We start from the raw sequence: 15,546 nt of genomic DNA, 5'->3' as shown, positions 1-15,546 counted from the left end.
TTACCAAACACCACATTGTAGGACTGCATTCCTACAACACGACTCAATCTTTCTCTCTTCACGTCTTATGACTGTTTGTTCTCACAGTGTTTGATCCCTGATGAAACACGACCACATTTATTGCTGATGTGTATAAACAAATGACTACAATCACAAACAAGCAAACACACACAGACACACACAGACAGACACACACACACACGTGTATATCACTAGACTACTGTGTGCTGATGGAGAACTGATCAGAGTGGAAGTGTTTATCACCTTATAATCTCTGAACGTCTGAGGAGAGACATGAGAGGAGACAGTGAGCTCAGGTCAGAGTGTTATCGCAATCGTTATCATCTCGCAGTGACGAACGCTGCAGGTTCATTCCACAATGCTGTGAAAAAGTTTTTTTTCCTGGAAAATAAAGCTACTTTTTCTCTAAAAAAATAATCCTATCCTTAAATAGGGGGCTTATCGTGTCTATATATTTTAAGTAATTATTTTATTTTGCCTTTGAAATTAAGGAATGCTAAGAATGTCTGCTGAAATACATTTAAGTAAACCCACAGTCTGCTCTGAATACGTAGGTCGATGTAAGACCTGTGTTTGACTGTGACTTTCTTCCTCCAGAATTTTAAAGACGGGTAAATATGATTTTTTTAATCATTTAATCATCAATAGGGATAAAAGAAGGTGCATCAGGGAACATCAGTTTTACACAGAAGTATGACATCGCTGACTGTGAAGTGGGCGGAGCCTAATCCTCAAGATAACAGGCTGGTCAGGAGTGCCCAAAAAATACCCCCAAAAAAATAAAAATAAAAAATTCTGTTGTGTTTTAATGTTTACTTTAATAATGCAATTTTTTCTACTTTTTACTTTTTTGATGTAAAAATATTAAACCTGTCATGTATAACTGTAGCGTCTTTTAGAAGCAAATTGATTAAATTGCAGTCGTGCAATTTAGTTGTTTTTGATTGTTGTTATTTTGCTTCTAGTTTTATTCTGGCTTATGCCGTTACAACCATTCATTTCAAAAATAAGCAAAAGAAAATCTAATCAATTCAGAAGCCAGATACACAATATCAAGTCAAATGAGTTTTCACATCACACAAAAACGACATCTTAGCCAGTGGAAAATCTTTACTCTCGTCTAACTTATGTATGAGAGGTGCTTGTGTCAAATCGGGACTTTTGATTGTACAGAACAACAGAACACAGTCCTGAGAGTAAATCCTCCCTTCATGTCTCTATATAATCCCCTGCTACACTAATGCACTTACCCCAGTGTTTCACTAGAGCTTGGACACCATCAAGGCTAAGTTTTCTCTCTCTTTGTCTGAATTATGTCTAAAACACCGGCCTCCCAGGAACTCCTTTAATGGCCCTAACATGTGGAAATGTCTTGGAGTGAGGTCAGGACTGGACGGGGGACAGGGCAATAACTCGCAGCTGAGGTTCTGTAATGTGTATATGGTGATAATCTATCACAGGGCATACACACATACACACACTACGGGCAATTTGGGAAAGCCAATTAGCCCAACCTGCAAATCTTTAAACTGTGGGAGGAAACCAGAGTACCCGGAGGAAACCCACCAAGCACTGGGAGAACATGCAAACTCCACACACACACAGAGATGGAAATCGAGCCTGGCCGGGAATCGAACCTGGGCCCTGGAGGTGCAAGGCGACAGTGCTAACCACTACACCACCGTGCCGCCTGTGGCTGAACCACTTTGTCCATTTTAAGGCAGCAATTAGGGTTAGATAAGCCTTAAAAAAGTAAATAGTTCATAAAGTAAGAATAAACCATGAGGAAGAACTTAAATACTTTTTCACAGCAGAGTGCGTTGCTGATTCTTTTTAGCCAATTAGATCTCACCATACTCAAGCATTCTGATCTGAGTGAGTGGTGGTGCCACTGTGTGGACTAAACAGAAGCACGCACACACACACACACACACACACACACACAGACACACACACAGATGAAAGTGTGTATACCAGTGGGTCTCCATCGCTGTCACTCTGCGCCGTGTGTTTGTGCGATTGCTTTGGTGAAGCTCCGTCTTTATAGGAGCTGAACGCGTCGTAGCCCACGTCTTCTGGCCTCAGCGGTAGCAGTGATTGGCTGTCACGCTGCAGGGGGGCGGAGCTCCATGGGGAGCTGTCAATAACCCATTTGGATGGATCCTCCCACACAGCTCTCTTACCATAAAGCTAAGAGAAAGACAGCAAGATGTTACACATGTGCTATTCTACAGTGGGTACGGAAAGTATTCAGACCCCCTTAAATGTTTGACTCTTTGTTATATTGCAGCCGTTTGCTAAAATCATTCAAGTTCATGTTTTTCCTGCATTAATGTACATACAAGAACACACAACAAAACACAGAATTGTTGACATTTTTGCAGATTTATTAAAAAGAAAAACTGAAATATCACACGGTCCTAAGTATTCAGACCCTTTGCAGTGACACTCATATATTTAACTCAGTTGATGTCCATTTCTTCTGATCATCCTTGAGATGGTTCTACACCTTCATTTAAGTCCAGCTGTGTTTGATTATACTGATTGGACTTGATTAGGAGAGCCACACACCTGTCTATATAAGACCTTACAGCTCACAATGCACGTCAGAGCCAATGAGAGTCATGAGGTCAAAGTAACTGCCTGGAGAGCTTAGAGACAGAGTTGTGGCAAGGCACAGGTTTGGCCATGGTTACAAAAAATGGAAAACCTTCTCCAGAGTGCTCAGGACCTCAGACTGGGCCGAAGGTTTACCTTCCAACAAGACAATGAACACACAGCTAAAATAACGAAGGAGTGGCTTCTGTGACTGTTTTTGAATGGCCCAGGCAGAGCCCTGACTTAAACCCAGTTGAGCATCTCTGGAGACCCCAAAAAATGGCTGTCCACCAACGTTTACCATCCAACCTGTCAGAACTGGGAAGGATCTGCAAGGAGGAACGGCAGAGGATCCCCAAATCCAGGTGTGAAAAACCTGTTGCATCTTTCCCAAAAAGACTCCTGGATGTATCAAAAGGTCAAAGGTGCCTCTACTAAATACTGAGCAAAGGGTCTGAATACTTAGGACCATGTGATATTTCAGTTTTAATAAATCTGCAAAAATGTCAACAATTCTGTGTTTTTCTGTCAGTATGGGGTGCTGTGTGTACATTAATGAGGGAAAAAATTACCTTACATGATTTTAGCAAATGACTGCAATAAAACAAACAGTGAAGAATTTAAGGGGGTCTGAATACTTTCCGCACCCACTGTACATGTGTGTGTGTGTGTGTGTGTGTGTGTGTGTGTGTGTGTATACCTGTAGCCCCTCCCTTACTGCCTCAAGTAAGTACGGCACGAGTGAGAAATTCCAGAGATCTGTAAACCATACACGAGAACCTTCAACCTCCATCGGGCATGACAAGAACAACCGTGGACCTGACACACACACACACACACACACACACACACACACACACACACACAGAAGTTTTATTTAGTCACCTACAAAAAGGTACAATCCCTTGCTTATAAATATTGTTTATAAACTTTGTGTGTGTGTGTGTGTGTGTGTTCTACCGATGGTGACATCAGACGAGCTGTGAGCCTCCAGGAAGGTGTTGATGTGCTGCCATGTTTTGGGGATCCAGTCGATGATCTTAATGAGTTCGTTACTGCGAGTGTTTTTATCGATCTCCATCTCGATCAGCTTCCGCCGCAGGAACCGACCCAGAAACCCCCGGACCGGTTCCGTGTGGTTCGCACACAGCACCCACCTGAAATCACCCGCACACTGTCACACACTCATACACACACCCTGCCCTGCATTGGCTTCATATCACTCACTACGGATATGCTGAGAAAATAACAAGCTAAGAAAAACTCAAATAAAAATTCAAATAATAATAAATATTCATTTAAAATGTTGATTCTCTTTAGAGCATGCTTTTTCATTAAAAAAACTAACACTGTACCAAATAACATACGATAAAATTACACCTAGCCAACAGTCCAACTCAAAACATTTAACCTAGAGCTAACGGTCGTGTCAATCATGTACGTGCTACCTTACACCATACGCTAACTGCTAATGAGCTCAGTGACTAGCAGGCTTCTAGTTAGATACTGTCTGTCTTTCTGTTATAGTATAACGTTATGACTTATGATTCAACTTGACTCAAATATGTAAAAGAAGAGCACCACCTTTTCCCTGGCTAGCCATGTGCGCTGTGGTGCTCCGGGCCGGGTGACAGCAGTGAGACTTACAATAACCAATACAGTACTCTGGGTCGCTTTATGATATTGTGTGAGAGAAAGGAGACCCTGTACCTGTAATATCACCATCACGGCTTTGTGATCAATTATTTTTAACCAGAACACACACACACACACACACACACACACACACACACACACACACACACAGCTCTTATACAGAATATATTACTGATCATACCTGAAGTTATGGTGCAGCTCCAGATTCGGGGAACAAGAGACGCCCTGGTTCATTGTCCCGATCACATATGGGCTACACACACACACACACACACACACAAACAATAAAAAAAAATCAACACTAGCATTTACTCTATGTCTTTTCAATTTTACAACAGATCATTTGTGCATCAAAACGTCAAATAATAACATTAACAGTTGGGAAATTGTACTGAGAATGCAGTTCTCACCATTTAACTAGAATGTTACAGTAAATTACATGATCTCTAATGTTTACAATTAAAGTGTGTTTTTTTACTGTTTTATACTTGTCTTTACAGCTTCAGCGTGAACCAAAAATGCTTTTTTACAGCTTTAGTGCTTTATGAAACTTCCATGTCTCCTTCGTGTCTTTACCATTTGTGGTATTTGCAGTTGAGGAAGCCGTTGAAGATGTCGCTCAGGTTGCCGATGTGGTGCAGGTTATCGATCAGAACCACCAGGGGGAGCTGACGCTCTCGCTTGCCTTCATCACAGTTACAGCGTTCGGCCAGAGCTGAGAGGTACTGACACAAATCCTGTCCACACACACACACACACACACACACACACATTAATATGTACAGTCAGCGTTATCATGTCTTTAAAAGTCTGAATATTCATGACTGTATTAATAAGACGCCAATAGGCAGTGTGTTGAGCATTTATAAAGGAAGCATTGTTGATGTTTATATATAAGAGCACTATTTCAGTGTGTACAAGTCAAAACGGGGACTTGTGATTTGTACACACAATCATTCACCAGCACCACTCGCACGTTACCGGGACTCCACTGGGGGTTTTGGCACACCCCCCGTACAGTCCTGACCTCGCTCCAAAGCAGTTTTTGGGAGGCCAGTGTGAAGCTTCAGATGTGAAGCATGGCTCCGGCATACTGAGATAATGTTCTACCTTGATGATACAGAACAGAGTTAAGAAAGACTCCAAGCACTATTGAATCCCTTCAAAACTTATTTTATCCCAGGGTTTCACTTGAGCTTGGAGTCTTTCTTAACTCTGTTCTGTTAGTCTGCAAAATCAAATCTCCTGGTTTGACATGAATGCCCCTTGTATTTAATTTTGAACTACAGTAAGCTTTACCGTATCTGGCCTTTTATCTCTTTTTTATTCCCTTTTTGGAGTACATGTTTTTCCTTTTTGGTAGTGTTGGTCTCACCTTGCTGGATTTCTGGTCGACATTGAAGCAGGCGAGGCTGTACTCGTTCACTTCCCGGCCACTCTTGTTGATGATGTAATGCGCCAGTTTGTTGGCGAGGTAGGACTTCCCCGTGCCGCTCGGGCCGGACAGGATGATCCTGCGATGCTCCATCAGCAGATTCAGGTAGCGCTGGATTATGGGTTTGGGGATCAAGGTATCGAACACTAGGTCGTCTATACTGTCCTCCCTCACACCTGAAGACACACACATCACTTGTTCATCATACACACTCATCCACAGTATTGCTGTAGTTTAATGTTAATTATCATTGTGATAATTGTGGTAATTATTCAATGTAAAACTTTAAACCTTGAAACCTAAAATGTCATGTTAAGCATTAATACAAAGAACGCAACACTAAAACTAATCCTAATACACTGCTAATATTCTTATGTAAACACTAAGCATTGCTGGTTCGATTCCCGGGTGATGCTGTGACATCTCGCAGCCGGAGGTCTAGAGAGCGCTGATTGGCCGGGCTCTCGCAGAGGGGAGGGATGAGAGGTATTTAGTGCTCCCACATTAATAGCGGCTCTACAGCCAATCAGGGGCGGAGAAGGAGGAGGGAGTGGATAGCGCTGTCCTCCGAGTGTGTTACACCGCTCCCAGCAGTTCGAAAAAAGTGGTCAGTGACATCACGTGGTTCGGAGGTAACACATGATAGTCTTCGGCCCTCCCGACTTAGGTGTAGTAGCTTAATGTTGGAACCCCTTGTGACAGGAAATTGGAATTGGACATGACTAAAAATGCGGAGAAAATCGGGGGAAAAATCCAAAAAAATAAAATTAAAAAACAGGGTGAAAGTAGTTTTAAAGTCTTAGCAGTGGTCTGTAGCTAAAAGATGGTGGACAGTCCTGAAAAACTTACCAGATTTACTTTCTATTTCCACTCATTCCTCTTTAGAATATCAGCCCCATTCCCCTCCCAAGTTCTGGGGTTGAATCCCAAACAGCGTTTAATGGAAAGCTAGTGCACTATGTAGGGTGTACAATCCCTGTTCCATACATCCAGTAGTGCCCTTGATCAGGGGTCAGAGAGTGATTTGGCTTTCAGCCTTGTGGTATAAACTTGTTAGCTTTGTAGCTAAGCGTTAGCCGTGAACAAAATGGCGCGGACGGTTCAGAGGCGATTCAGAACGACTCGATTTGATTAGTGCAGAGACGGCGTGTTGTGTAAGACGACATAACGTTATCAGATGTGTGTTCTTACTGAAAGTGCTTCTGTGACTGGGTGTGAATGTGGGATTGGTCAGGCAGCTGCTCTCTCCTCAGTACTGCGGACCGTACAGACCTACTCTCACCCACGCTGAGACACACAGTTAGTGTCATTAACCACTGGACAACACCTGGGACACGACCCACTCATACATATAGTTGAACAGTGATGTTACTGTCTATTATCACCACTCGTAGAACGGCTCTCATCCAATCAGATTACTCGCTCAGAACTAACTGTTGTGTAATACAGCTCAATTATTAATTATGGAAGTACTCACTTTACCTCCAGTTCTCATACAGCATCAGTACTGAAATAGTAAGCATTAAGTACTTCTTATGTAAGAACTAAGTACTATTTTTTTTAAGAGCACCTAGTGCTAATTATAGTTCGAAATTTATACAATTCTGGTACGATTAAAGCTGTTGTGTTTGAATTCCTCACCTGTGTGAAATACCAACATCTCCGTAAAGTCTCACCTTTGAGTGTAATGTTGATGACGCTGTTTTCTCCCACCAGGTATCCACAGGGCAGAAGTTCAGGGAGTTCAGAAACCTGAGAGCGCTCCACTTCCCCAATCCTGTAACTCACGATACTGTCCGAATTCACTCCCAGACTTGTCAATGGATCCACACGGAACACGTACTCCTGACACACAAACGCCGTCAAACAATCACGTCATGAAGTCATAATTCACGGACTAGTACCAGTACTGAGTTAGTCTGCGGTATGAGGTGAGTATCAGTCCCAAAGCTCTAACCTTAAAGAGTCGCCGTATCACACCGTCCAAAACGTCCCACTTGGTCTTCCCGCTGACGCCGATGGAGCCGATGAGATACTCCAGACTCTGTAACGTTTAACGTGTTGAACTTCAATGCTGACGTCATGAACATTAGTAACAACACGTATAATAAGTAATAACACCCCATAGTTCACCTTGGTCCTGTTGGAGCCCCCGGCGATGCTGACGACTATTCGTACACTTCGGCCCTCTTTGCGCAAGTTTCCCTCGTAGCCGTCGTCCAGCAGCAGATCTGAGCATTAGAGTGAGGAAGTAAACATCACGAGTTTCATTAAGTGGGAGTCTGCTGATTGGTCAGGTGCTGTAAAGCGTATCATGACATCATCAGCCGCACTCTCCTCACCTGACATGATGGTCTCTGTGAGGTTCAGGTTGTTGAGTGACAGGCCCAGTGATTGACGGGAGGATGAGGAGGAGGTACTTGAGGTCTCGGATGGGGGACGGGGCGTTTTGGATGACATGGCAGAAGGGGTGGAGTTTCCACTGGACTTTAGTCTGTCATTCTCGGCTTTCAGCAACTCGATCTCGTTCTGTCGGAGACATATTTGAGTGAGTGTGTGCATGTGCTGGTTTGATTGTGTGTATGTGTGTGTGTGTGTGTGTGTGTGTGTGTGTACCTGCATGCGGTTCATGGCCTCTCTTATCTGGTCCAGGTGATGAGCTGAACTTAGAGCTTCCAGTCGGATGTCAGTGAGTTTCAGCTCCTTCTCCCTCAGCTCATTCTTCAGCTGCAGGATGATCTCGGCCTCGGCCTCGGTACACTCACACAGCCTGAACACACACACACACACACACACACACACATACACAGTCACATAGGGCAACAAACTTTGTAAAGAGCAGCACTACACCACACACCTCTATCACAGGTGTGTATTCAGAGTAGAGTTCATTGAGCAGTGAGGACCCTGTTGTAACACTCAATGCTGGATCAGGTGCTGTTCTTCTCTTACTCTGAATACACACACACACACACACACACACACACACACACACAGCAGACAGGTTGTGCACTAATTTGTGTGTTAATAGGTTTTTCCAATGTTGTCGGATTTCTCACTGTAATATTACCCATAATGCACTGCAGCCTCAGCTCTTTTCTAAGGGTCATGTGCAAAGGTCACGCCAAACCACATTCACCTTTACCCATCATGCATCACTCTGCCTTTTACCGAGATCTGTGTTTGTAGACAACATGGCCGTTTTGCCTTTTCTTTGGCACCCAAATGGGGGATGATTTACTACCACGCGCGCACACACACACACACACACACACACACACACACACACAAAAGTTGAGAAAATGAAAAAGAGGACAAGTAAGAGCAAAGTAAATGTACAAGATGAAAAAAAGGTATAGAGCTGAAAAGACAAGGGACAGGATAAAGCAAAATTATATGGATGTGTGTGTGTGTGTGTGTGTGTGTGTGTGTGTGTGTGCACTCACTCAGTAGTGGATGAAGATGTGTGCAAAGCCTGTGTGCTGCCGTCTATGTGTGTATGTTGCAGTTTTGGTGATTCCGGGACAGATGAGTCGGTCATTTCCTCCAGCTCATCATGAGACGTCTGCAGCTTCGAGCTTTTCTTCTTCCCAAAAGCCTGTTTAAAGGAACTACGCAACTGAGGCCACACACACACACACACACACACACACACACACACACACACACACATTTATTTAAACTCTCCCATGCACACACAGTAAATTTCAAGGTGGTGTAATGATGCAATGAGTGATTATTTTAAGCGTTCACGTGGAGTGTGTGCTGTACTGTACATGTCCCTGAAAACGAGCTGTTTCTATAGAAACCATGACGTGTTAAAAGGAGCCCATTATCGATTATATAAACCTGTGATTTGCAGCTGCAATACTGTCAGAGCTGTTACAGAAAATTAATCTTCTGACAAATCAGAATGCAGAGTTCAGCAGTGGTATTAGAAAACTTAACTGTATCTAGACAATGAGTAATTATAGGACAATAAACTATGTACAGTAAGAGAGCAACAAAGAAATGCTTTTTTTTCTACAGAATACCAAAGGATTGGGGCAACATGAAGGGCAAGGAGGGATGGGAAAACATTACATGCGACCTACTTTTATCTTATTGTTTAATCCATCAAGTCCATGGTCTTCTGGACCCACCAAATACATCACAAACAGGTCAATGATTGTCATGAACCCATAACATAGCTACTCTAGAGCACTAGTTCCCCACCTTGACCCTGAAGGCTCTCCTGCCCTAAATATGTCATTTTTTTCTTGCTCTAACATGCCCTTGCCTATTTAGAACAGCCATTCATTAGCTGGACAGGTACGATAGGAGCTGAGAAAACAGTCAAAAGTACAAGGGAGGTCGTCCTACAAGACTGGGGTTGAGAACCACTGTTGTAGACCACACATCAAAGATCTGGTGACTTAGTGGTTAAAGTTTGAGCTGTAGATCAGAAGCCCATGAGGTCAATATTTCAGCATCACCAATTAATGGGTCTTTTGTTGTAATGCAGCTCAACTGCTTTGGGATTAAATGGGATTTAGGTGACTAGATGTTCACGTCCATGGTCCACATAATGGTCCATTATAATACAGTACTGTAGGACCATCCAGACTACATTTGCTTATAAAGAATGCTGGTTACCTATAAGGGGTCAAAATCAGCTGCCCTGGCCCATAAGCAAGCAACCTTATGCCTGGACCACATGCGATTACGCACCTAAAAAACACATACACTGGGACCAAACATACTGTAGATATCTGAGCAGCGGAAAATGCTTTGCAAGGTGTCTCCATAATTAAGGTGCATTTTGACGAGCTAGTTGTTCCAGGATGAACAACTATTGAATCTGTACCACGGAATCATGGACTATGCCACCTCATACCCAAAGTCCTTGGGATTAGAGGAGTTAAATCAAAAGCTTATTCTCCGACTCTTCACATTGATTCATTCCCTAGACCACTTATCTTGAAGAGGGGGCCTGGAGTTTATCCCATAGGACTTTGGGCAGAAAGTGGGATACACCCCGAAGTGGGTGCCATTACATTGTGGGCACAAGTGCACACACTACAACACTCACTCACACACAAGGGGCAATTTGTAAACAACAATTAGACTGCCCTGTATGTTTTGGGTCTTAAAAGGGAAACCAGGGCACCTGGAGGGAACTCACCAAGCACAAGAAGAACATGCAAACTCCAAGAACACAGACCTAAAGGTGGGACCTGAACCCTCCACTATGGATGTGCGATGCCACAGTGGTAACCACCACACCACCATAGCACTAAGGGTTCTTCTATTGCTTTAGAAAACTTTTATTCCAAAACATGTTCTAACAGATGGTACTACATGTTCCAGAAGTGTTGTTTCAGTTAAATGTCCAGTGGTACTGATGATAAATCCTAAGACAAACAGCCAGTCAGGACAGGGAGAAGATCACATAGCAATGCAACAGCACAGCGATTACATCAAACCTTCATGGGTTTTGTTGTTGATTTGTTTAAGGACTCTCTATAACTTTAGCTTTACCTTTTTCTCGCTCTCTCTGTTACAATGCAGAGAATTGGGGATCAAACAAAGAGGATACAGGTGGGGAAATATTTTACTGCTACATGCTTTCAACTGGAAATATTGCCTCCATCATTCCTTTATTCATCAGTCCATGTATACATGCAGGAGAGGTTTACAAGCTGTTTATCATATTCACCTTGTGTCCTCTGTCCCTCCCCTACAGAAGCGAGGGAAAAAGTAATCAAAGGAGGGTGAGCTGAAAATTGGGAAATGTTTAGAATAAAATAGCGACATTGTATTTATTCAACACACTGTCTCTATCTCGGTCTTGGTCTCTGTCACTACTAACGCACTTTTAAGGGAGATTCTTCAGGGTTCAGGGCTTTTCTGCATACTGTAATTAAGTGTTCTTGGTTCTTCTTGGAACCTTTACTGATAACAACAGTTCTACATGAACACTAGAAGAACACTTCAGGGGAACAAGTCAAAGAATGCTTAACAGTAGTGAAGTGTAGCAAAGAGTATCCAGAGCGTTTATGAACTTTTGTTATACACCAAATTGTATTAGTGTCCAAACTACGAATGGAAGTTGGTAAGACATTCCGTTAAAGAGTGCATCATAAATATTATAATGGCATTTCCTTAAATCAGTGCTCACAATGACTAAACAGTCAATATCCATCAGGTCCTCAGAATTACTGGTCAGTGTCAATTGTCTTCATAATTACCAGGTCCTCATGACGATCAGACATTGTCAAATGTCTCTATAATCATCAGGTCCTCATAATGATCAGACATTGTCAAAAATCAACATGACATCAAGAGGACTTTTATATAGCTTTTATTCATAGCAAACTTTCTGTTCTGATTGTTGAAGATAGAATGTGTGTGTGTGTGTGTGTGTGTGTGTGTGTGTGTGTGTGTGCATGTGCGCATGTGTTACTTACCCAACTCTTTTTCTTCTTTTTCTTGTCATCCAGGTCTTTATTGTTTAAGCTGCCATGACTCACTGCACTGTTAATGCTCGACACACTTTCTGAGGACTGCTGACGCCGAACTAACACAACACACAAACACACATTTTTCTAATTAGGGCATTATTTGGACAGTACTCCCACCCATGGGGACACCCCTTTACAGTAGTCTCCTGGGTGTAAAAAAAAAAAAACAGGCATGTACAATTAAATTCTCTAAACACAAATAACACTTTAAATTGCTAAAAGAAGTTTGAATCATTTTAGTGACTCGTTTCTTTGAATCTCGTTCATCAAAATGAACGAATCTTTTTTTGAGTCATTTAGTTCATTTCGTTCTTTTAATAAAAAGTAAAATAAAATGTGGCATTTTTAATAAACAGACCCCCAACAATAGTTCCAGTAATGACATTGTTACACCGCAGCTAAGGACATATTATAATAAACAGAATGAGTAGCTCACCTCTCGTATCTTCTGGTCCGAATCGTTCGTTCTTTTGAATCTATTGCACCGCATAGCGTCTATGGGAGTCACGTGACAAAAGAAGGCACGACTCGGAGTAGAAGAGTCATTGGGAAAGAATCGCTCGATTCTGTTACAGTACCTGTACATAACCTACAGGGGGTTTGTGATGATTTGCGCATGCGCGCCCAGTAGAACATGAACTCATTACTCTCAGAGATACTCGTTCATCTGAGTCACGTTAGAGATTCGTTTAAAAAGAACTAATTGTTCATGAACGACCCATCACTAATTCCCACATGATGTTTCCAAACCAGGTTGTTATTGAAAAAGACTATAAATCCACCATGACACCGCTTATGGTTTTTATTCCACCGTTTAAAAATTAAAACCGTAATTTAATGCAAAATACCCAATTTACAGACTAAAGTTAAAATTTCTGTCAAAGACAGAAATAAATAAAACATGACAATTAGCTGTTTTAACTTATTACTGTTTAACTTAATTTAATAATAATTTAAATATCTTATTTGACAACTTAACTGGTCTGTTAAGTGACTTTTTTTGCACACCTACAGTGTCTGTTTATTTTTCACCTAACCTTAAAAAACGTTAATATCGAACTAAACACACATGTCACTGTAAAGGCAGCCAGTCCTACTGTACGCACGTGCACGTGTTTATTATATACTATACCCACTGCGCAGTGCCGTGATTTGCATTAATTAGACTTGCAGTGTGTGTGAAGTGTGTATGAACCCCGCCCCCCAAAAAGAATACCGGTTCAAGACTAAAGGGGACGACGTGGAGCAAACGTTCACACAAACACACCTGTCACTTATGTGCCACACCTATAAATTGGTAAGGCACTTATTTACACCCTCCCAACCTGTTACAAAGCTTCACCTTTGTGAGGACATGGTTTTTGTTTGGTTTCTGGACCCATAATGTTGGTGTGTATCCAAAGTATGACAGCGCTATCCGCTCCTTCCGCGTGCGCGAGCTCACAGACGCCCCTGATTGGCTGTAGAGACGTGATTAATGTGTGAGCACTGAGAACCTCTCATCCCTCCCCCCTGAGAGAGCTCGGCCAATCAGCTCTCTCTGGACCTCCGGCTGCGAGAGGTTACAGCATCACCCGGGAATCGAACCAGCGATCTCCGGATGACAGGGCGAGCACTTTACCACTGCGCCACCCGGTGGCAATTTTATGTAAAGCAGCTACTGTGTCAGTGTTTTCTTAATTGCAGATCTGTGTGTGTGTGTGTGTGTGTGTGTGTGTGTGTGTGTGTGTGTGTGTGTGTGTGTGTATATAAACCTCTGTGTAGATGTTCAGGTCCATTCAGAGCCACCTGTATGGCAGTTTGTGCGTCTGTGTTTTGAGCCTTTAAAGCTTCAATCGTCTCTCTCAATTCTGCCAACTCTGATTCCTACACACACATACAACAAAACACACACACACACACACACACACATTAGCCAACACACATTACTACAAAAAATACTACAAATTCCATCATGTAACTTCACTTCCAGAAGATGTTTGTGTGTGTGTTTCAGTGTGTGTTACCTTCTGCTCTGCTGTCATGGTGAGACTCTGTAAGCGACCCGTCATGTTTGTTAAACTCTTCTCAAACGCTGCAACCAGGTGAGACTACACACACACACACACACACACACACACACGCACATTAAAGTGAAATCTCCTTATCGAGAGAGGTATTACTCCTGATTGGCTGCTCCGTGCCACACTCACATTGGCTGAAAGCTGAGATGTCAAGGTCGCGACCTTTTCATGAGAAGCGTCAAGCTCCCGGCGCAGCTTTCTGATTTGCTGCAAACAGGAAGTTCTTGGTTTAGGCAGAGGAAATGAGCTATAATAACACACTGCTGTACAGAAAACATCATGTACATCACAGAGCGTGAAGAGTTACACTGAATTAAACACTGGTAGTAATAATAAAGAGCTCAGACACGACATCAAGGGATAAAAATAAACAGCTTGTTTAAATGAATATTAAGACATTTTTAAATGCTTTAAATTAAATAAGAAACGTGTTACAGATATGGATTAATAAATATCAGTGGGCATATCGCATATGTTGTGTTTTTTGAATGTTTTTAAATAAATGCACTAGCAATTAAAGTTGCTTTAAATAATTAAAAACTGTGTAATCAATTAATCAATTAATAAATCAATCAATCAATTAATCGACCACTTATTTAATCAATCACTTAATCAATCAATACCTCTATCAATCCTAGAGTCACTAATCAGGCAATCAGTCAATAAACAACCAACCAATTAATCAACCAATTAATCAATTACAACCAGTTAATCAATCATTGAATTAATTTATCAATAAATGAATTATTTAGGCAATGAACCAGCCAGCCAATTTATTTCATATTAAATAAAAAAATCTATGTATTTAATCCAGTAATTGTAGTGTAGTGACAAATAAAATTTGAATTTGAATTAATTTTACCCTCTTAAACACAGAAACATAAAACAATTAATTTAATTAAAGTAATAAGTGAATCACAAAAATATAATTGTTAATCCATGTCTGAAATTTGCATAATTATACAAATAATAATAATAATAATAATAATAATAATAATAATCATGGATTTTTGGCATTTTTCAGACACACACACACACACAGACACATACACACACACAGACACACACACACACACACACACAGACACACACACACACACACACACACACACACAGACACACAGACACACACAGACACACACACACGCGAGAGTGAGCCTACCTCAGAGTGAGCTTTCTCCTCGGTCTGTAGGGAGGAAATGAAAGTTATTGATAAGGTAGTGAATGATTCATTTCCCCAGCATCAGTCACTTGAGTCAGACAGTCAGAC

General features: G+C 41.8%; 1 protein-coding gene across 10 annotated transcripts in view; it reads right to left on the bottom strand.

The window, feature by feature from the left end:
- The window catches only part of nav3 (neuron navigator 3), a 105,130-nt gene that overhangs the window by 5,845 nt on the left and 83,739 nt on the right, over positions 1 to 15,546 (bottom strand). For 5 of the 10 annotated variants that reach the window (XM_053508332.1, XM_053508335.1, XM_053508336.1 and 2 more), the window contains 19 exons: positions 15,439 to 15,462; positions 14,406 to 14,483; positions 14,220 to 14,303; positions 13,968 to 14,079; positions 12,160 to 12,269; positions 9,157 to 9,329; positions 8,882 to 8,950; positions 8,327 to 8,480; positions 8,053 to 8,239; positions 7,844 to 7,941; positions 7,668 to 7,754; positions 7,387 to 7,555; positions 5,651 to 5,886; positions 4,852 to 5,012; positions 4,457 to 4,528; positions 3,580 to 3,776; positions 3,320 to 3,438; positions 1,996 to 2,211; positions 265 to 282 (listed from right to left, as the gene is read on the bottom strand). In XM_053508332.1, the coding sequence (XP_053364307.1) occupies positions 265 to 282; positions 1,996 to 2,211; positions 3,320 to 3,438; positions 3,580 to 3,776; positions 4,457 to 4,528; positions 4,852 to 5,012; positions 5,651 to 5,886; positions 7,387 to 7,555; positions 7,668 to 7,754; positions 7,844 to 7,941; positions 8,053 to 8,239; positions 8,327 to 8,480; positions 8,882 to 8,950; positions 9,157 to 9,329; positions 12,160 to 12,269; positions 13,968 to 14,079; positions 14,220 to 14,303; positions 14,406 to 14,483; positions 15,439 to 15,462 (2,364 nt within the window). The remainder of the gene's footprint in view (positions 1 to 264; positions 283 to 1,995; positions 2,212 to 3,319; positions 3,439 to 3,579; positions 3,777 to 4,456; positions 4,529 to 4,851; positions 5,013 to 5,650; positions 5,887 to 7,386; positions 7,556 to 7,667; positions 7,755 to 7,843; positions 7,942 to 8,052; positions 8,240 to 8,326; positions 8,481 to 8,881; positions 8,951 to 9,156; positions 9,330 to 12,159; positions 12,270 to 13,967; positions 14,080 to 14,219; positions 14,304 to 14,405; positions 14,484 to 15,438; positions 15,463 to 15,546) is intronic. The other 5 variants (XM_053508338.1, XM_053508340.1, XM_053508341.1 and 2 more) reach the window with 3 other exon arrangements.

The sequence above is a fragment of the Clarias gariepinus genome, chromosome 12 (assembly GCF_024256425.1).
Source record: "Clarias gariepinus isolate MV-2021 ecotype Netherlands chromosome 12, CGAR_prim_01v2, whole genome shotgun sequence".
In the NCBI taxonomy this organism is placed as follows: Eukaryota; Metazoa; Chordata; class Actinopteri; order Siluriformes; family Clariidae; genus Clarias; species Clarias gariepinus.
The sequence above is the reverse complement of the archived record's forward strand: the minus strand, read 5'-3'. Positions and strand labels throughout refer to the sequence as shown.